The sequence below is a fragment of the Sinohyriopsis cumingii genome, chromosome 6, assembly GCF_028554795.1.
Source record: "Sinohyriopsis cumingii isolate HCF-2022 chromosome 6, ASM2855479v2, whole genome shotgun sequence".
Classification (NCBI taxonomy): domain Eukaryota; kingdom Metazoa; phylum Mollusca; class Bivalvia; order Unionida; family Unionidae; genus Sinohyriopsis; species Sinohyriopsis cumingii.
This window is the reverse complement of record NC_142966.1, coordinates 40,213,013-40,236,269: the sequence shown is the minus strand read 5'-3', so window position 1 is coordinate 40,236,269 and position 23,257 is coordinate 40,213,013. Positions and strand designations below refer to the sequence as shown.

Below are 23,257 nucleotides of genomic sequence, written 5' to 3'. Positions count from 1 at the left end.
TTTAGTGTAAACTTAATGCTGATATGATCATCCATTCAAGATAAGTAGCAATAACAAGATTTTCAAGATAGCCAGCAAGCAGTCAGGAAAGACTAGCGATAACAAACTTGTGCTAACAGATGCATGATGGAAATAATGTATCCCATAAACTCTTCTGGTCTAGTAGAGCTAAAAACCAAATGCCAAACCTGAGCTGCTGTAGTGTGCCTATTAAGATAAAGAATAATACAAAAAGTACACAGGATCATTACAGTTTGACACTTTTTAATGTAAAAATGGATTTCAGGCAGTGTGAATAAACATGGAATGGCAACAAATTGAGAGAAAAAATTGCACTCTTAAATGCATGATAAACCAGAAAGGTAAAATCTTCATATTTTTAAAAAATCGAGATTCTGTTTCAAATCAGGAAGATTTTCATTAATGCAATTTATATGTATAAAAGACAAAAATAACAATACTTAAACATATTTCAATATATATTTAAACATGATTAGACAGTAAACAACCTAACAAGTACATAATTCAAAAGCATAATAACCCATTGCAAATTAGTGTCAGTGAAAATAAATAAGCAGCTTGATTGAAAAATGTGTCAGTCAAAAAAATATGTAACTTACTTGAAAATAGCATCAGTTAAAATAAAAATGAAGCTTGTTTGAAAAAGTGTCCAAAAAAAATATGTAACTCACCTGAAAATAGTGACAGCATAATGGTTTAATGAAAAATATATATCATACAAAGATAAAAATATGTACAAAGTTTCACAGCTAGCCATTGAGAATTGTGAAAGTTGTTACATTTCAAAAGCTCAGTCATATATTGGCGTAACTTGGCTGTAACTCAAAATGGGCAATAACTGTTTTCAAAACAGAAGGAACATAAAGATTTGTCAGATGTGCATCTCTAAATGATAAGCCAAGTTTTACAGCAATTCAAAATACAGCAGGAATACCGGTAGTTGCCCTCACAAGATTCTGTCATACACTACCTTTGGCTGCAAGCCAAAATGTGTAAGAACTCTAAATTGCAGGAGGAGAGTAATTTTTTAATAAGTTGATCTTCAAATAAAGACAATAACATGTATACAGTTTCTGTCCCTTATTAAATAATGAAGACAAGTTCTTATATAATTTTAGTTATCATATTAAAAGTGCTGTAAAAAAACTATAAAGTCAATTAAAAGTATCCAAGGTCTGAAGAAATCTACCAATTTATGCCATCCAGTAATCTGGCCAATCAGGCTTTTGGTTGCAGAGATCTGATGTGATCTTAATAAAAGCATCATCTGAAAAAAAACTTGACAGAAACGATTTAAAGTCTCAGTGGAGAGGAACATAAAATTGGTGGAAAAATCAAAGGATTTACTTTTAAAGTATGATGCAGTTCCTGTATATGTCTTTGGAAACGTTTGTGGTGGTGGGGATGAATGCTGTTGGAGTTCGCAAATGATTCATGAACTACACTCATACATACCTAATATGAATGAACAGGAATAACTAGCTAATTATTATAATTTTATGTTGCAAAAAAAAGTTTCCGGTGCATAAAACAGTATATGCATAGTGATATCTAGATCGTGGTGGTGTGCACATAATAGAAGTTTTAAGGTTTTGTTAGAACTCATTATTTTTCTCAATATTTTATTTTGAGACAAATATAATGTTCCTAATTATCAACCATCCCTATTCTGGATTGTGTTCCTGAAAACACATTTTGTATCAGAATTTTACCAAAAACATTTGAATTCTGCCTGTGCATGCTCAATACAACACCATGGGTAAGTGACAGTTGAGTACAATCCAAAAAACTGCAAAACCAAAAGCCTCATGACGACCAAAAACTCCCAAGAAATAGAAACACACAATGCTGAATCAAGACACAAGGAACTGTCTCACGAATGGAAAACATCTGTACTTTGTTCATTGTGCAATCTGGATATTTTTCTGCTCATGTCAGTTTTATTTCAAATGATGTGGACACATAAGGACTGTTTCGTGTTGATTCTATTCACTGAGATATATTTTAGTTTTAGATGGCCCTCTGTACATCTATCTGTACATCCCTTTACTGTACTTCAGATCAATGACTTGTGCTTACAAGACATAAAATATTTGTTAGTTGTCAGAACAGTACTATCTACCACCTCAAGTAATGTATACTTCTGAGTCTAGAAGATCACAGAATATGAACTCAAATCACAAAGGATTTCATCTCATGTTTATACAATGAGAAGTATCAGAAAAAGCAATATACCTTTTTCAGTCATTGAATTTAGCTTGGTTATGCTTATTTGTGTGTCTTCATGCAATGAATTGTTGAAATAGAATGATTATACTTTTTTTAAATTAAAAGCACAAATTACAACAAAACTAAAGTTCTTTACCTTAAGGACTACACATGTCTTAAAACAGGTGTGTATAAACATGTCCATAACATTGTAAATTTTATTATAGTTGGATCTTGGTGGGTAAAGTGGCTACGTACATCAGGTAACTGCTACAAAGAGTTGCCCTTTCATATATGCTAAACTTGTCTGAATAGAATAAACAAATTAACATGGCAAGTGATAAAACATACGCACACAGAGAAACATGATAATCTAAACATATAAAGCTACAGTCTGTAATGATATAATAGTGTAAACAACTTCAAATAATATGGCTGTTAATTTGAGTATATTGTGGGTATATAAATAATTAAAATATGCTTCCAATAAAAACTTGGGTGAAAATAAAAATGTACATTATCTATATGATACTAAATGCTTCATATTAATAAAAAAGTCACAATTATTATGCCTAAATAAGAAAAAAGAAAAACAAAAATTTCTTTGGTTTCTACAAAAAAACTAACATGTGCATAGAGTTTGGCACAAAAGAAAGCAAAGTTGAAATGAAAAATAAGCATGTTACAACAAATACAACCTAAGAGTTCCCTCCCTTTGTCCTTCCAACCCCAAAATCAGGGTCAAGTCCCTAGTGGGTGGTGGGTGGGCATGAATAGACTCATGAACAAAATTCAGTTGCATATCTGAATTCATCTTCTCATATACAGTAAGTATTCATTTATTTATATGGTGGGGATCTCCAATGTTTTCAAGTTTGACCCATGGGTCACAATTGTATGCTCCCAATACATTACCCAGAGATTTCATTCAAATCCTCATCTTATATGTTCTTGTCAATATTCACACCATTCTCAGGCATGTTAGTCTTCTATTTTGGGAGTTATTTTAAATTCATGTAAAACCATCTGCATCATTGGGGTTACACTGAAATTCCAAAACCACTGTACACATCAACCATTCATAATGAATGGTATACAAGATTTGTCACATTACTACACCACACGTCTGGATGGGAAGGATAATATAATCTTTGCCAAAAAGTTACTAGGATAGCTAGTATTTGTTTTAAAATGCTGGAACAATAAAGTAACAGAAAAAATATATCATGTGTCCACAGGGTGCTTACTATATTCTACAGTGCCAAGCAGGTGCCTGGGTAATTAAATGATGTTTATTTTCTACCACTTGGATGATTTCCAACATATGATATGAAGACAGAAATATGACTATTCCAAGTTCTCAAAAGTCTACAGACTAGAATTTTTAAAAAATCATTGAAATTTATATGCAAACTGTTACAGTGAAAATACTATACAACTTGCCTCATGTATGTGTGTTTGTGATTTGGACTTTTAATGAAACTTTCAAAAAATTTCAGTCATATCACTACTATGTCTGCAGTGTGGCAGTTTATAGTTATGCCTATCACTGGCGCATCATGCCGCAGACATGTAGCATGATGTCCCATCCAGTCATTTATACTGACACCAAGTCGACAAGTCCTAACACAAACCTCTTAATGCTGAGCGCTTAGTGAGGCAGCTGTTAGTACCATTTTTATGTCTTTGGTATGACTAGGCCTGGTTTCAAAACCCATGACTTCCCACATCCAAGGCGGATGCTCTAACTAAAAGGCCACCAGAGTAGTCTACTTGTCTGATGATTTAGGTGGATAATACTCAAATGTAGTTAACTCCATAATTTTACTTAAAGACAGAGAGATAATAAAAGAAGTACATACTGGTTATAATGTGGACTTACATCTATCAATATTCAATTGTCAAATTAAGGATTGCTGATCCAAAGAAGCATGATAAATATCTATAAGAAAAACCTATTATTCTAGATTTCAGTGAAGTCAAGTTATGAGATTTCCATTTTTCTGATTTTTACATTAATATCACAGAATAAATGGGAAGAATTTATCAGAAGTCTTTTGAAAGTAAAAAATAATCCAATAATCAAGTTTATTCACTTTAACTAAAATGGTTTATGTAGAATTAAAAAAACTAGACTAATCTTTAATTTCCTAACACAAACTAAATATTAATGAACTTAAATCTATCTTCAACTAATTCAATAAACATTTTTGAAGAAAAGGCCTTCATAATAAACATCTGTAGAATTTTATGACAGTACTCAATATGGCTAGGTACTGTTTCTTATTCCTACCCAATAAACTTCTTTCATACCCAAACCATAAGTCATCCATAAACTGGTGAAGATACATGGTCGAGTGAAATTTTCTACATAAGCTATCTTTAATTTTCCAGTCACAGTGACCTTTATCTTTCATCTTTTGACCCATAATCAATAGGTTTATATCTTAATCCACATGGAAGACATCCATAAAGTTTAGTCTGGGTCTGCAAAGCAGAACTAAAGGTATTGTGCAAAAATCATATTTCTTCTTTCAATCACAGAGATCCTGACCTTTGAGCTATAAAAAATCAATGTGTTTTTCCCTTACCCATTGGTACATACAAGTCTATGACACAGAACTAACATTATTGTGCAGAAACCATTTTTCTTTTTCAGTCCCAATGATTCTGACCCAAGAACTTTTGACCACAAAATCAATGGATGTCTTCATTCCATTCTCATAAAGTTTGGTCCAGGTCTGTGATGTATAAATTGTATTGTGTAAATACCAACTTTCAGTCACACTGATTCTGACCTTTGCCCCCCCCCCCAAAGCAATAGGTTTTTACCTTACGCCAAGTGCAAACTATTCACAAAGTTTGCTATGGTGTGATGCAGATCTAATGTTATTGTGCAAAAAATGTTTCAAAAAATGTTTCTTCTATCAGTCACAGCAAATCAGGAGGAAAACTTGAGTTATTGTGTGGAAACAAAATAGGGAACATATGGCCATATATATGGATGACCTTTTGGCCACATAACACCAATAAATTAATATGCCGATAGCAGCCACATACAAAAATTAATTGATTTTGATTTCAAATAATACAAGATTTACAAGACCTGGTAAAAATAAATATTCACTCTATTGGCTGAATAGCATTCACACAAGTAAGTATTGAATCAATGTCAAATAAAATGATAAACTGTAAACCAGTGCATAATCACGGTATGTGTGACATAATATTCTTTCATATATCTGCACTTTAAAAACACACAGCTTAAACTTTGGTTTTGTGACATCAAATTTTCTCATCTTAAATTATTTGTACATTGGTAGAAGAATTATAAAAATCTTGACAATGGAGCATATTAGTCTACTGCACACTTGAAATAAACTCCAATGAAATAAAGTTTTAAAAGGAGTACTCAAAGGAACTGGAGCTCTACCAGTTGAAAAGAATTCCAGGAATTCAAGTTATGACCATTTCTTTCTTTTAACTGCTGAATTTTGAAAGCATCTCTGATATTCTTCAGTGATAACAAGATTTTAAAATCTGCTGCTGTGGTTGTCATACTGGATGTCACCATTTTAATTTTAGGACCAAACAGATGTCATTAGAAGCATTTTGGTAAAAACCCTGTCAATATGCCTTTCCATTCTGAAAGAGTAGTAATAGCAAGATTTTCAAGACTGTTATTGGTGAAGTCATACTGGATCTACGATTGGTATCATTTTCACTCAGAACCATCTAGGTGTCATGAGAAGTCTATTGGTGAAAACAACGTTGATATAGCCATCCATTTTAGGAGTAATAGATACAATATTTTGAACATGTTGACCATAGTAATGGTCAGTTTGCATAATTTTTAATTCAGACCATAATTCAATAAAAACTCATGATGAAAAACACCATGTCAAAATGGCTTGCCATTTAAAAGGAGTATCAATAACAAGATTTTCAAGTTGGCGACTACAGATCAGCACCATTTTAATTAAGTACTAACAAGACATTATAAGATTTTTGGTGAAACCCTCATGTTGATATGACTTTCCATTTTGGATAAGTAACAAAAACAAGATTTTTAAAATGGTTGCTATGGTGGACATACTGGATATCACATTCAAACAATTTCCATTTAGGACCAACTAGACCATGTAAGAAGTCTTCTGATGAAAGCGCAATGTTAATATGACTGGTCTTCATGGATGTATGAGTGGTGCAATTTTCATTTGGACCAATTAAGCATTGTAAGAAGTCTTTAGATCAAAACCCCATGTTGATAAAAAAAAAATCCATTAAGGAGTAGCAATAATAAGATTTTCAAGGTGACTGCAAGGGTGTTCATTGGATGTCAAATTGACACCATTTTCATTTAGGTCTTAATTAGCCCTCTTTTGGGGGTCTTTTCATGAAAACCCTATTTTGATATGACCACGAATTCAGGTGAAGTAAAAAAAAATGATTTTCCACATGGACGTTGAGTTGGCCATACTAGATGTCCATGTGGCATCAGTTTCATTTCAGAATGTGTGCATAGTTTAATGCTAATGCCCAAACAGTTCAGGAGGATAACAAACATATGCAAATGAACAGATGGAAATGGATGACGGACAATCCCATAAACTCTAATGTGTCTGTGACTAGTACAGCAAAATATGGATAGGAACAGATGAAAAATTACACGTAATTGGAATAATCTAATCAAATCTTGAGATGGGGTAAGTGTCTCATGAAATACTGAGATGGGGTATGGGTTTCATGAAATCTTGAGGTGGGGTAAGGGTCTTATGAAATCTTGAGATGAGAGTAACGGTCTTATGAAATCTTGAGGTGAGGGTAAGTGTCTCATGAAATATTGAGATGGGGTATGGGTTTCATGAAATCTTGAGGTGGGGTAAGGGTCTTATGAAATCTTGAGGTGGGGGTAAGGGTCTTATGAAATCTTGAGGTGGGGTATGGGTTTCATGAAATCTTGAGATGAGGGTAAGGGCCTTATGAAATCTTGAGGTGGGTAAGGATCTCATGAAATCTTGAGGTGGGGTAAGGGTCTTATGAAATCTTGAGGTGGGGGTAAGGGTCTCATGAAATCTTGAAAGGTGATATGTAGACCATCTTGAAGTAAAGAAATGTTTAAAAAAAATTTCTTTGCATTATTCACACACGTACAAATTTGGATGCACAACATTAATAAAAATGCTTGTTGGGCATATTTCATATAGAACATAGAACAGAAACAAAAACATTTATTTAGTAATATTCTTATACAAAAAATTCAACTAGTCCAACAACAGTTAAATGCTTTGTAAAAATCTGAACAGGAAAAAATATTTAAGAATTGTTCAAGACTTTGAACAACTAATGAATTTAAATTTCTTGAAATTTTAAATGAATAACTAAAATAATCTTGACAATATGTGCAAGAAAACAATAATTTTTAAGAAAGCTTCATGCAAAATATTATATAAAACATTCTCTTTTTCTTTCTAAGTGGTCATATATAAAACATTCTCTTTTTCTTTCTAAGTGGTCATATAATATCAAGTATATCAGATTCTTTCTCAAACATGAAATGCTTTCCATCTGATGTGAGACATGGGAAATGACAAAAAATAAAACAAATGGCAGACACCATGGGATACAAGGCAATGTTCGCAGCTGTTCTGTGCATGATGTATACAACAATAAAAATTAAGTAAACCTTATAAAGAATTTCAAAAATGATAAGCTTGACTAGACTGCAGTTTTCTGAGTATTCACTGAATCATGCATATAGAGAATTAATCAGCAAAGTTTCAGAACTGAGCAGTGCTGCACCAACAATATTGTGAGCTAGTCACTCTGTCCCCATGTCCCCCAACACAGCGTGAAGTCTATCGAACAGATCCCGTAATACCTTAACGTGTTCATCCCATGTATGTGTATAAACAAAGATATCATCTAAGAAACTGTCGACGTTTTCCATACCGTTTAACAGTTTGTGCATGAGACGAACGCACAACACACGGTGATTTAAATCCAAATCTGGGGGGCAAACCATTTCAAAGCAAAAAAGGACTAATTGCATTAGAAGCAATGATACAAAAATGGTCAAGATCAGGGAGACATGGGACCAAAACTTGGGGGAAACCTGCTATCCAGCGCTCAATAAGCATCACTGGTAGTGCCAACAGTTCTGCGGAAAGACCGTTTTTATGTACAATTGGGGCATTTACCAAATCAGGCAAACATTTATCAGCATTCACTTTTCTTATAAAAACAAGCACAAGAATTATATAAAGGCATTGAAATTAAAGGATTTCAAAGTAAAAATATTTAAAGCTGATAAAAAAGGCATTTCCAATTGTTGCACAACTTAACAAAGATTGCAATTGAACAACTAATTAATTCTATATGAAATTAGCATAAATGTTACGACTCTATTTATCACATGATAACATACATTGATTTTGCTCAGTAAACCACAAGAAAAACTGATTCTTTGACTTCACAGAATATTTTGATATCTCAAACATGATATACCTTAACCTTCCATGACATTCTTAAATTCTACTGCACATTTAATAATATGGTCTGACTTGGTCCAATGTTGTACTAAGGGGTTTGTTTTAGTATTCCCCAACCATACTTATGGCAAAGGCATTAAGTGTTACCCATATCCAGCTGTTCCATTCCATCCCCTTCATTCACAAGCTACATTTCTGCTCAATAAGTTTGAAAGGACTTCATCAATTTAAGTCAAAATTGGTAATGAGTTTTTCATTGCGAAGACCTAGGACAAGTTTCATTGTTCACAGTTTTCATGGAAAACTGTAGAGTTATGGCACTAACCTTCAATTTGTTTAGTTTAGGCTCATTAACTTTTGAAGGAACTCGTGGACTAAAATCAAATCTGATATAACTCTTTACACTAAGACCCAAGTAAAGTTTGATTCTCACAGCAAAAGTTTATGGTGTAATGGTGCCTATAAGGCTTGAGAACTTTCTCTTTAAATTTTATTTCCACTTGATAACTTCTGACTTTGTGGACTAAAATCAAATCTGGTATCTGGTATTATAATTAATATCCCAGTTTGCCTTTGAACTTTGCCTTTCAAGAAATGCGATCAAATTCTTGTATGCAGCTTTGTATTAAGAACACTTAAGTCATGCTTGATTTATACCATTTCCATCAGTCTTTTGGAGTTATGACCCTTGCTTGATTTATACCACTTCCATCAGTCTTTTGGAGTTATGACCCTTGCTTGACTTAGAATTTTGTTTTTGTTCAGTAACTTTTGAAGGAGATAACGGACTGAAATGAAATTTTATATAAGGCTTTTTTTATAATACGAAGACACATGTTAAGTTTCTTTTGCTTTTCTCTGGCAAAACTTTATGGAGCTATGGTATTTATTTGATTAGACCATTGCATTTAAATTGCATCATACAGGTAGGAGATGTTTGTAACCTATGAATCACTGCATTTTAACTGTATCATACTTGCAGGAGATGTCTTAATTTGTCTTGACAATTATCATTGTCATGAAAGTTTTAAGTTCTTTGACAGATGGCCCAAATTAAGTTACTTAAGTTAGATGAAATTCCAAAAACTAAATTCTGAACATTTTCTGCTTCTAAACCTACATGTTATAAACGTCTCCAAAAGAACTACTCCGACAAATACTTATGATGCTAAGCTTTGTATGTGCCATAGCTTCTTGCCAAAATGACACTATAAAATAAAAATTCATAATTAAAAAAAGTTGAGATATCAATTATTTCTCTTGGTTGGAATAATGTACGAAACAAAAGTGTGAATCAAGAAAATTCCTTTGACTGTCACAATATAAAATGTAAACAAATATAATTGTCCAATTTTAGGATTTTTTCAAGCACAACAAAAAAGGATAGTTATTGTTATGGGGTTTAAACTACTAATAACTTCACCAAGTTGCAAAATTCTCTAAAATTTTACTTTTACCTTGCATGACCTAATTTGTAGTCTGTTTCAAAATGGCTGAAGGCAAGTCGGATCTGAATTAAACAAGGTCAATATGCGCCATTAATGCCTGAACTAATATACTATAATAGAAGGTCAAACTCTTCAGTCAAAGAGGGCCTTAACTCCTTCACATTCCACCAAGGACAATAACTCCATCACATTCTACCAAGGGCCATAACTCCATCACATTCTGTACAGAAATGATTAGGATGAATTATTACCTAGGTCTTTTTATTGTAAAACTTCATGCCATATTTTGGTGTCAATCGATAAAGTCCTTTAAAAATTATGGAGTAGAAACCAAATTTGTGACAAGACTTGAATTTGGCAAGGACATAAGAAATTATTACAACCTCATCTTTATATTTGGCAAGGGCATGGCAAATTATTACAACCTCATCTTAATACTTGGCAAGGACATGGCAAATTATTATGTCATCTTTAACTCTCGTCACCAGTTAATGGCATGCGAAAGAGGTGAAGGTCATAATTCCTAGTATCAAAGTTATGCAAACCTTCTTCTGATCCAATTTCGACTTAACTAACAATCCTTATATCTGAATGACCACTGTCATGCCAATGACTAATCCAATAGTATAATTTTAGTTTACATCTTAGTTTGACATTACAATGTCTGTAAAATACAGTCTATGCTTTATAATAGGCAAGAGTCTGAGTCTGACATGTTTGTATAACACAGGCTATGATTTTTTTATAGAGTAGAGCCTGAATTTTAGGACAGTAATATTTTTATAATACAGGATAGAGTCTGAGTGGATCATAGTAATTTTTGTATAGCACAGGGTATGAGTTGTGATAGAGTCCAGCTTCTGTTTAGTATAAATGTTCTCATTACATAACTTATAGGGGTGTGTCCACACAATGACTATGAAACAGGAAACTAAAGTAGATGGCATAATGCCCTGCCATTCAGTTCAACCATCATTTTGTCTTGACTGTACTGAACACGGGCTGAGTCAAAAGGACAAATGATGATGTGGCAGACTTTTCAAATGTGTTAAATTGTAACATATGTCATATGACTCATATGACATATGTTACAATTTAACGTATTTGAAAAGTCTTTTTACTACCAATGTGCTTCCTTACATCATCTTTGCCACCATGCCCAATGCTAAAATTGGTGGCACACTGTACAAAAAGCATGATGTATCTCGGTATTTGATGGCTGAATGGACAGCAAATGTTTGGTATATTCCAAACTAAACTAAACTGTTTGTGCAATACATTTCTTTTTCCTTGGTGGTGAAGACATTTTAAAGATGTGATTCCAAACAGTAGTTCAAATCAGTGTTGGAAGTGCATGCATGGAGAAAAATTCTGGTTAGGCCCCGGTTTCTTTCAAAAGCATTTATAAAACTACTCTAATACATATAGATTAAAATAAAATAAAATGTTTGCTACCGGGCAAAACTGTACCAATCAGCTATTGGGAAAATTTAAAATAATTGAGAATTGGGGAATTTGTGATTTTTTTGCATGTGGCATGAATCCGTGAATCACTGTAGAATGTCATGGAATTCATGCCAAAATCATGAGGGTTGGCAGCTATGTATGAGAAGCAAATGAAGATCAAAATCCAAATAGACCAAGAGTCTCGCACTACTAAAAGATCATCATATATGCTTTACCAGTAAGATCCATTTTCTGGGATGTTAGGACGGACACTATAAGCTAATTCAATATCAAAACTTGAAGCAAGCAGTACATCTGTTGATTGTCTTGGTGTTAGGGGAAATGTTAAACCCAGAGCAGTCTGACTCAAGTTTATCTTTCTCACGTGCATCTTTTGTCAGCTCCATTGCAATATCGTAAAAAAGTATGTCCACATTTTCTGCATCTTTTGCCGAAGTTTCGAGGAATCTCATTTCAAATCTGTCTGCCCACTGCTTTCCAATGTAAGATGGAACCTCCTTACTGTTAATCTGATCAATCTTGTTTCCTAATGAATTGAAAAATAATTTCTTTTAAAATGACAGGAAGCATCTGGGATTATTTCCTCTTGGTTTTCCCTTTTTTTTCATGCACTTTAAACAGATAACATTATCTAATGTAATAAAACTGGTTTGTCTCTACTTAACATAGGTGCAATTCACAACTTAAAATGCTGCTAAAACCATTACAGCCAAACTGGAGTTGGCAATTTTTGTATTACCAGGAAGTTATTTTTAAGTCCAAATAATCAGATGATGTATGGAATTCTTCCTGTTGAAAACAAAACTCTTACTATAATAGATCAATTAATCCTTCTCTTAATAACTGCAGTACATTGGTTCTAGTGATTTAGAAATAATTTAAATCATGGCAGGTATGTATATTACTGCAAAGGTTGCAATTATACTTGCATGTAGATGATAAATATTAAATGTATACCATCACACAATCAATATATCATCAGGAAAAATAAAGTAGCATTAAAGAGAAATGTCAGAAGACAGCAAAGTTTCCCTGAAATCACTGTGATTTGAATCTACATATTTACACTCCTAGTGAAGAACTTTGTAGGAAGCATACACGTCATGTCTTAAAAGCAACAATTTCCAAAATATTATCTTGACATAAATAGTTACTGATGCATGATAAGAAGGTGATATTGACCTTCTTTGGGTACGGTGATGTAGTACTTCTCCATATGCATGTATATATCATGTTTGATTTTACAACCAGCAGTGTCTGAGAAATGTGTCCTAAACATAAAAGGTTTACATTTATAAATGCCAACAGTCTGATGGCAACAATGATAACAACTACCAGTATATGGCAAAAACTCTCTATGAATACAAGCCAATAATGAGGTAAAAAGAAGATAAAACTGAAAACTGGAAATTTAATAATCTCAATTTGTGCTTTAAAATAAAAGTGCAATGGGATAATAAGAAATATGTTAACAAGATATGTAACCATGCCAGAAATTCAAAGGGCAGTAACTCAGATGATAGAGCCTCTGAATACTAATCTAACAGTTGCAGGTTTGATACCTACCAAGGCCAGCCTGGTATGCTGTCTTAGTGTGACCTTGGGAAAAGGCATTTAGTTTTCATTTACTTAGCTGAGTAGACACTTATCAAAAAACTACCAATATCCTAGTTTTGCGTTTAACTCTACTAACCCCAACTGCTTTCAGCAATATAGTATGTAATCATTCAGTGTGTGTGTATGTGATTTGGATTTTTAATGTAGCTTTAAAAAAATTTCAGTCATATCGCTACGATGTCTGCAGTGTGGCAGTTTATATTGATGTCTAGCACTGAGGCATCATGTTGCAGACATGTAGCATGATGTCCCACCCAGCCACATTATCCTGACACCAGGCCTACCAGTCCTAACACTAACCTCTTAATGCTTAGCGCCAAGCGAGGCAGCTGTTAGTACCATTTTTTGTAAGTCTTTGGTGTGACTCAGCCTGGGATCAAACCCATGACAAACCACATCCAAAGTGGATGCTCTAACCACTAGGCCACCGAAGTGGTGGTAATCATTCAGTAACAGCCTTGAAAAGATTGCACATTATAACTTGGTGAATAGAAGAAAGTAAATATAAAATAGATAAAAATCAGCTGTCTTAAAACCTGAACCTGAGACTAAGTCATAGTGTATTAAACTCCATCTAGAGTAAAAATGTGACATATTTTTATTTCTAAGTGCCTTTCCATTTTGTCCTTGTTCACCTTTTTTTAATCACACCACTGTATTTTTTATAACATTCTTTTCCTATATGAGCAATGTTCAATTTCACTCAATTCTTTGCATATTTATAAAGTGTAATCAATTGGAAAATCATTTAATGTTTTCTCTGCTAGCTCATCATTTCTAATGGACATAACAAGTCACAATGAGTGTTGATGATGCTGCCCATTCTGTTAACAAAATACACACAGACAAAATATGTAATAAGTTAAAAGGCACACAAAAAGATTAAATAAATTCAAGAAAGTTAACTGAACTGTTACAGATATATGTTATAGTCACAAAATGATTCATCATACAAATCCTTCATTCTAAATTGATGAAACCTGAAGTTAAGAACTAAACTCATCATATTTAATAACTCAAGAATTGTAAATACTTCACAGAATGATGATATCAAAAGAACACCCAGATTCTGTTCACACAAGCTAATAAAATAAAAACAAACAACACCCAGATTCTGATCACTCTTATAAGCTTCTTAAGATAGATAACAACAGATAAAGATCCAGATTCTGATCACACTTTACAAGGTAATTAAGATAACAACAGAAAAAGATCCAGGTTCTGATCACACTTTACAAGGTAATTAAGATAATAACAGAACAAGATCCAGATTCTGATCACACTTTAGGAGATAAGATCCAGATTCTGATCACACTTTACAAGGTAATTAAGATAACAACAGAACAAGATCCAGATTCTGATCACACTTTAGGAGATAATTAAAATAATAACAGAACAAGATCCAGCTTCTGATCACACTTTACAAGGTAATTAAGATAATAACAGAACAAGATCCAGATTCTAATCACACTTTAGGAGATAATTAAAATAATAGCATAACAAGATCCAGATTCTGATCACACTTACATGCTGATTCAGATGACATTTAAAATTGTATTTACTACTGCTACACAGGAAAATTTGTAAAATCAGTCAAAAACAATGTACGATAATGTGACCTAGTGATAGAACATATCTGTACCTGAGCAAACATTACATTATTTCACAACGATTTCAATAATCTTAAAAAAAAATTTTATTACAAATTTAAGAAAAGAAAATAACTTTTACACTGTATTCTTGTGTTACTTTTTAATGACAATCTGAAACAGCACTAAAAAGTCATCTACGTACAGGAGACAGACCAAATGAGTTGAAAAACCCCGGAACATAGATTGCAATATTGTTTTTGCTCCAATGCTTCTGCTACTGTACACAGGCTAGAAAATATTGGCACTTGAGCACACATTTAAAAATTTACAATACGCCACAAAACTTTCTAGAATCCTTAAAATTCTGAGATTATCCTTTTACTTAGCTCTACATCTGCAGGAAGATTCAGTGGACTGCAAGTACATTTTTGAGGATTGGTTCAATGTTCCTGTTTTGATTCATGCACAGTTAAAGAGCCTTCTGTCACAAAAAAAGACCCAGACCAAGTTACCTACCCACTAGATAAGCAAGGACCTTATGCTTGGCAAAGGATTCAATGTCGCTGATCCACTGGGGAAGAGAATCAAATGTTGCCTGAGAACAGACATCATAAACAAGTATAAGTGCATTGGCAGCTCTGTAGTAGCTTTGTGTAATTGAACGAAATTTTTCCTGGCCAGCAGTGTCCCAAATTTGTAACTGAAATTAAAAAAACCAAGAAATTTATTTTCATTGTACTATTATTCATAATTATTCAAATTTCAAAATCAAACCTTTACAAACTTTGATAGCTCACCACAAAAACTGCCCCAATTTTACTGCATAATTTAATCTCTACCCTCCTACTATACTCATCCCCACCCCAGGCAGTGACTCTACTTACTGCACAATATGGTTTTTCTTTGCCAACAACTCAAATATACATATGATCACTGGTTTGGCTACCCAATGAATTCAGTATTGTCAGTGTATGTGACAAATACTGCAGAAATCTTTCCAAATGTCAAGCAAATACTGTTTCATTATCAGTTCCGTAACTAACTTGTTACAATTTAACCCATTTATCCTTTTTAAGAAGTTGGTGTGAATATAAATAAAACATTTTGTCACCAAAAAGGGCACATAAGAGGGTTTAGCAATTCAACCAACAATGTGAAATTACTGCAATAATGTACATAGCTGCCAAAATTGTGTCTTTGGAAACCAAAATAAAATTAAAGGGGCTCTAATGTATAAACCTAACATCTTCACTTTGTTTGGTAATTTCATGGACTTTGTTTTTTCTAATCTTCTTGTATATGTTTTTATCTGCTATCTAAAATTGTAAAGTGTTTTGAGCTTCTAAAGATTAGGTGCTGTACTAAGTCCATATTATCATTCTTATTATCATGAATTTTCAAAAATTAACTTTGCTTTGAATTCCTGTTTTATTTGAAATGTTGAATTTTTTAAAAATTAATGTCATTTTCAATCTAATAAAGCTTAATACTGCTGCATTAAAGACAGACAAACTTTGACATACATAAGGGTTTCCTTGTCTACAAATAGAGCTTGACTACGCTAATATGATCATGTGATAAATCTAAATAGTACTGTATGGCATGAGACAGGATGTTGTTGCTTTCACATTATTTTTTGTGATAATACGAGTTGTTTTTGTTGTTGTAGGGTTTAACGCCATTTTTCAGCACACGATAGGCTATACATGGCGGCCAGTATTAATGGTGGAGGAAGAACCCGGGAAAACCCCGGAAAGAACCACCAACCCACGAGAAGCTACTGGCAAGCTTTCTCACATACCCACATTGGCTGAATTCGAGACATCGAACCCCCGCAGACAGAGGTGAGATGGCAGTGATCCGTAACGGAGAGAGCTTTAGACCACTTGGGGCCCCGATAATAAGAGACTATGTACTGGTGGTGCAGATGAGATGAAATAGTTTTGTTACATAGAAATGTTCTCTCCTTTAAGAATAGCACTTTTAATATGCAATTTTAGAGCAGTAGATACAGGAAGTAGTTTGTTGTGTAATGAGATCATAGGGGTAATCTCAACGTGTTACAGATTGAAAATGTATGATGCAACATCTGTCTCTAGTAAAATAAAATAATAAAAGGATGAGCCCTCTATCTGTTTATTTATATGGTAGTAGTGAATGGGTATGATACAGGGTCTACAAGACTTTCATGTTAAAATAGTGAGTTTGTCCTATGGGGTCTATGGGAATTTAACATGGGTGGGACTATATAGGGTCAATGGGAATTTAACATAGGGAATGTATAGTGGCAATAGATTGGGACTGTCTAGTGTCTATAGGAATTGAACAGGGGTGATGTCATGGTACTGGAAACTGGAGAAACAATGGCAACAACACTGCAAGTGGCTGATCTCAATCAGGTGGATCAGTGTGGCAAGGGGTTGACCTGAGTGCTACTCTAGGGACAAATTGAGACAGACATAAACATAGACATAAATAGATTTATGGACATAAATCTATCACAGAAAAAAATTGACTGTCATATTTACTGTATATGTTGGGTCACCGTATTTGTTGGGACACCATAAATTTATTTTAAAAGTAATTTGTTTGTGCACTGTATGTTCTGGGAAACATAATTTTTTTCGAGTCATAAGTTGTGGGACACCTTTCAAATCATCTGAAAATTACATATTTTAAAATCCACTCAAATGTAAATCTTATTAAAGAAAACTTTAAAAAAGAAAACGCTGTGAGTGTTGTTTGTTTAAACTTTTCTTCCGAGAGGCAAATTTGCTAAGAACAAGAGCTCAGGTAAGAATGAATTGTTTGTGTATATGAGTTCAACTTTTTCTGTTCTAATTTATGCTTCAACAAAGTTTTTTAAAATTAAATGACAAGGTTTATTTGCCGTTTGTGCTCCTTACATGACTTATTTTTGGCAAAATAACTATAAACTGAGCACAGTATAAACTATTAACTGTAATCATGTAAAAATACATTGAGAGAGAGAGATACTAGTAGATGGTACAGAGTGATTGATAAACATACTAATTCCGAAACCGAACAGCCTTTATTTACACAGCAGTGATATCTGACATAATCCAAGTACTGCTGACAAACCTGAATGCCACTAATATATTTAATTTAAATCCTCCAATCTATCCACATTCTTACTTGCCCACTGATCCTCCTCAGGCTCAAATCCATCAAATTCATCCTCTTCACTGTCAATGCCATCACGTTCAGTATCTTTTATGATATTGTCCTCACATCCATTAAAGTTATTGTTAATACCACAAACTTTAAATAATTTTTGAATCAGGTATGGCTTGTCTTGAAGTGATTCGACTGCTTTAACAATCCAGTCCACAACTGTTTGTTTATCTGCACTGTTAATACATGACAGGTTGTCATTTTCCTTGGAAAGGCCCTCTGCTGCCTTATGAATAAAATTTGTCCAGCTTTGCCTCATGTCGGACTTGACCGGTTTATTTACATTGACATCTAGAGGCTGTAGCTTGGAGCTGCAACCATCCGGAATAGCTGCAGGCACTGTGTTATCCCTTCTCAAAGCCTGTTTTACAGCAACTGTAATATGTGCACGGTGCAATGGTTGATTTGGGGATTTTTAAATGTCTTGCTGTTACTCGAATTCCATGCAATTTTGAGAAATTTACAACTTCCTCTTTTTGGTTTAATGTAAACCACTTGTAATGCCCTCGCCTGACATCAATTTCATAGGCATCATCTCTCTCCTGACTGGGGTCTCCAATTTCATGTCTTTTTGCACCTGGTTCATTTTCTTTTACATCACACTCCTCCCCTCTAGCACGCTTTTTTGGTCGACCTACAGGCCTCTTAGGTGAAGCTTTAGGCAACGCATTTTCTTTCCATGCACGAGGCAAGGCCTCTTCACTACTTCAGTATTGCACTACAAACTTATCCAAAATAGTGTAGATCTATAATGTGGTTTATTTTGTTTTATTTTTTATTTCCCTTTATATATGCTATGTACACGATAACAATGACTGCAATGAATCACTTTTTGTGTAAATGTGTGAGAAGTTATCGTTTCAAAGTGTTCCATTGTTTGTATTTACTTTTAAACTCCCAGTGAAAACCAGTAGACATATGTATAGTTTAAAAAATTAGTTTGCAAGATACTGTCATATTAAAAAAAGAATAAAAGAAAAAGTAGGTGGGGGGCATCTGTCTGGTGCCCCCTCCCCCCCCCAAAAAATATGGTCATATTAATACCCTGGATATAATACACGCTTGGTTATTTTGTACCTTACACCATGCCATGCATGAATGGCAGGTACTTTTGAGCAATGGGGTTGATAATTCTCTCTCTCTCTCTCTCTCATTTGTATGTGATTTTGCAGGATCCAGTTTTCATTCTCCTAACATTCAAACCTTTGAGGACAACCAAACATGATTCGTTTCTCAATATTCACATCAATAACGAATGTGTTATGTTGTCTGACGAAAGCGAAGACTGCTCTGGTGGCCTAGTGGTCAGAGTATCTGCCTCGGAAGCGGGAGGTCATGGGTTCGATCCCCAGCCAAGTCATAGAAAAGACTTACAAAAATGGTACTAACAGCTGCCTCGCTAGGCGCTTAGCATTAAGGGGTTAGTGTTAGGACTGGTCAGCCTGGTGTCAGGATAATGTGACTTCGTGGGACATCATGCTACATGTCTTTGGCATGATGCCCTAGTGCTAGACATCACTATCAACTGCCATACTGCAGACATCGTAGCAATATGACTGATTTTTTTTTAAAGCTACATTAAAAATCCTAATCACACACACACACGAAAGTGATAACACTATGGATGCAAGCACTACTTATACGGAGTTTGTGGATATATTTTTTCTTTAATAAAATGCTAATGTTGACCAAAAAAGTGAATAAATGATAACAGTACAATTACAAGGTTAGTTTCTTCTTATTATCAAATAAGCATGTTATTTATCTATTTTACTGTAACATGCAGGGTGGCCGGTTACTGGGGGGGGGGGGGCACAGCGCAAATTTAACACAATTTATTTAATTTCTTAAGTCTTGAGACACATGTAGGTTTTAAAAAATTCACAAGTTCTGCGACAACTTTTTTTCTAAATGTTTTTATGTGTCCCAACATATGCAGTAAATACGGTAAAACTTTTTTTTAGGCAAGAGAGAATATGCATCTTTTAGGCAGAATGGAGTGGTTCTGAAAGGGGCCTTTGGGTTTCTTCCTTTTTCTTCTTCTAATTTCTCTCTTCTCTTCTTCTCTTCCACCAACTTCTCATCTTCTCCATTACATTTGTCTTCTTCTTTCTTCCATTTTCCTGCTTCATCTCCTCCTTCTCCTCTTCCCTCTCTTTTTCTTCTTTTCATTTACTTCTTTTTCAAGCTTATCATTCCATCTTCTAATTTGCTCCTTTTCCTCTAGAGCCTCCTTTTCTTTTTCCTCCATGATAAGCTCCCTCAATATTTCCTTCCCTCTCCTTAAATTATTGATTTCCATTTTCAATCAGTAAGGGCTATAGGAACCATAATCTAACCTTACCAGCATCTCTTTCACTATCATTATTCACTATCATTATGGTATCCACCACCTCATGTAGTTTCTGCATTTTCTCAACAATATTAATTGCCATATTGTTATTCAGTGTTGAATGGCGCAATTGATGAACGCTACACTTTACATGTCTCAAACACAGACGTGAAGGAAAACATCCCCTCTTACCAACTATCCATATCACATACTAAAGATTCATAAGTGATTAGAGTGCCGACCTAAAATAATTTTTTAACAAACCAATACACTAACACCAACAAAATCCAAACTACTTCATACTAACAGACAGTGGAGAAAGCAAGTTTTTATTTACAAAACACACATCATCTATAATCACATCAGCAAGAGTTAGTGTTTATAGTCACACTACTCCACATTCACACCAAAAAAAACACTCATTGAGTGTAGATACAAGGGTTTTGTTAAGGGGAGAAAAGACACATGCACATAAACAAAAATACACCCACACATATGCGCACACAAACACAAATACACACACGTATGTGCATGCACACATATAAATACACATACGTATGCACTCACACACAAACAAAAACAAAAATACACTCACACACGTACACATAAGCACACACATACATATCGACACACAAACACTAATATTTTTGGTAACTTAATCATGGCATCTGGGCATTTCTTCTCATAAAAAAGATGATGTCTTCTTCCAAAGGCTGTAATCCATATGAATCAAAATACTCCACACATGCATTGTAGGAAAGTAGACGTCTACCCCGTGGGTTCCTGGGAGATGCCTGTCGTCTGTGTTTATCTTTGCACACACGACAGGCTTCCAAGAAGTGGTGTACGAACTGTTTCTCAAAAGGTAATAAAGTTCACAGGTATCCATTTTGTTTTGTTTTTTCATCAAGTGGTCTTCCATGGTTGGTAAGTTGTAAAAACTGATTTTGGGTGTACCATTGAGGGTAGCAGACATCTGTGAAATAAGCAACCATTAAACTCATACACGATCTTAGGCTTTTCTAAGGACCAGCCATCCACCGTATACATTCCGACAGTCTTTTTTTCCTCCTCCATTTGAGGTGTGTTGGATCCATTTGTTTTCCTTGTCGCACAAGTAATGTAGCCAGCATAGGGTTTTGACTGAGTATTGATGTTCAACAAAATTGGTCATTTGAGGACAGATGACAGCCAGTGTCTTCTCGGGCATGAATCGTTTGTGGTACATTAGGGAACATGTTGCTGGCTTTTTTCAATGGATCAATCTCTCCGTGCTTCATGAACAATTCTTGAATTTTTCCACGGCATCGCCACAAAATCTCCATGTCGGAATGACAATACTTTAACACATTAACCCCTAGTGACGAGTTAACGTGGCAGGAGGTAGTAGCTTACTGCCGAGCTCTGTAGCATCATGATCATGCATGATACACTAAAGTGGGTGGTATTATAGAAAGGAAGACTGATGTAACTCTACAATGATACCAAGTAATCTGGAATATCTAGTTGCACTACAAATACATATAAAAAAACTCATTTTTTGGACCCAACTTTTTTCTACCCAAAATTCGCCTGTGGTCAGAATCCGATTTTGTGTCCTTCATAGCAGTGTTGAAATGCATATTTTGCCAAAACATCACAGTCGCTGGTTGCATTCAGCAGGTGGTCACTCATAACAGAGCCTTTATATAATAAAATTGATCCGTGCATTATGATTGTGGTCAGAAATGACAGGTGGTTGCTCATAATAGTTATTACTGTACGTTGGAAGCATCTAGCTCCACTGTATCTTTTGGCCTGTCTTCTATTTAATCTATTTCCAACTTCTTCATCAAAGTATATACAGGCAGATTTTCAAAATACACATTTCTCCTTCTGGGATGTACATCTTCAATAACCTTAATGTTCACATGGAATCACAAGCTTCTACAGTAACAGCTAACGTTGTCTGAATATGTTGCCATTATTCCTGTACGTTATTTACAGCCCTGAAAACTGCTGTCGCCATTTTGAAATCTGGAAGTTTGACAAAGATTATCTATGCCAGTCCAAATGTATGACATTTATTTTATGTGGCAGAAAGTTGTGTGTTTACAAGGACAAACTTTGACCCTTTTGAGTTTCCTGGAAGTTTATATTTTTTTCATATTATGCAGTAGTGCTCCTTTAATGTCACATGAGCAATTAGTGTACTCCAAAGAAGAATTAAAAGCAATAATAATACAGCAAAAAAAATAATTTTATGTTACAAAAATGTAATATCAGTGTCTTTCTTGGTCTAAATTTGTTTTTCACACATATCTTAATTTTAAAGTAACTGGTTTTGTTAAAACAACATTTTCATTCCACAGTTCATGTTCATTTTGAAACATTGAGGCCCAAAACTAAGCAATAGCTGCTAGGAATTGAGTTGACTTACTGTTGTTGATTATATTACCTCATTAACCCCTGGCGCCATGTTTACGCATCAGGAGGTAGTAGCTTACTGCCAAGCTCTGTAGCGTCAAGGTCATGTAAGATACACTTAAGTGGGTGCTATTACAGAAAGGTAGACAGAGGTAGCTCTACAATTATAACAAATAATCTGGACGTTCTAGTTGCACTATAAAATAGAGGGAAAAATCTAATTTTTTGGACCTATTTTTTTTCCACCCAAAATTCGCATGTGGTAGAATCCAGTTTTGTGTCCGGATTTTAGACTTTTTAGCTTTTTTGCAGGATAAGATGGGGATTTGGAATAAAGAGTGGTCTTGATACAAAAATGATGGGTCCGTTAAGCAAAAAAAAAAAAAGTAAAAAAGAACTCCAACTTTTACCCTTCTGCTTGTGCATGAGTGACATAGCCAGATACTGCTTGGTGCAGAGAAGAATGCCGTTTCTGCATGC

General features: G+C 34.4%; 1 protein-coding gene across 1 annotated transcript in view; it reads right to left on the bottom strand.

Moving 5' to 3' along the window:
* Window positions 1-247: 247 nt before the first annotated feature.
* LOC149796758 (ras-related protein Rab-30-like) overlaps window positions 248-23,257 on the bottom strand; it is a 32,898-nt gene continuing 9,888 nt past the window's right edge. The window contains exons 4-5 of the mRNA XM_089961414.1: window positions 15,361-15,544; window positions 248-12,161 (exon numbers count right to left, since the gene is read on the bottom strand). Coding sequence (XP_089817540.1) covers window positions 11,905-12,161; window positions 15,361-15,544 — 441 coding nt within the window. The 3' untranslated portion in view covers window positions 248-11,904. The remainder of the gene's footprint in view (window positions 12,162-15,360; window positions 15,545-23,257) is intronic.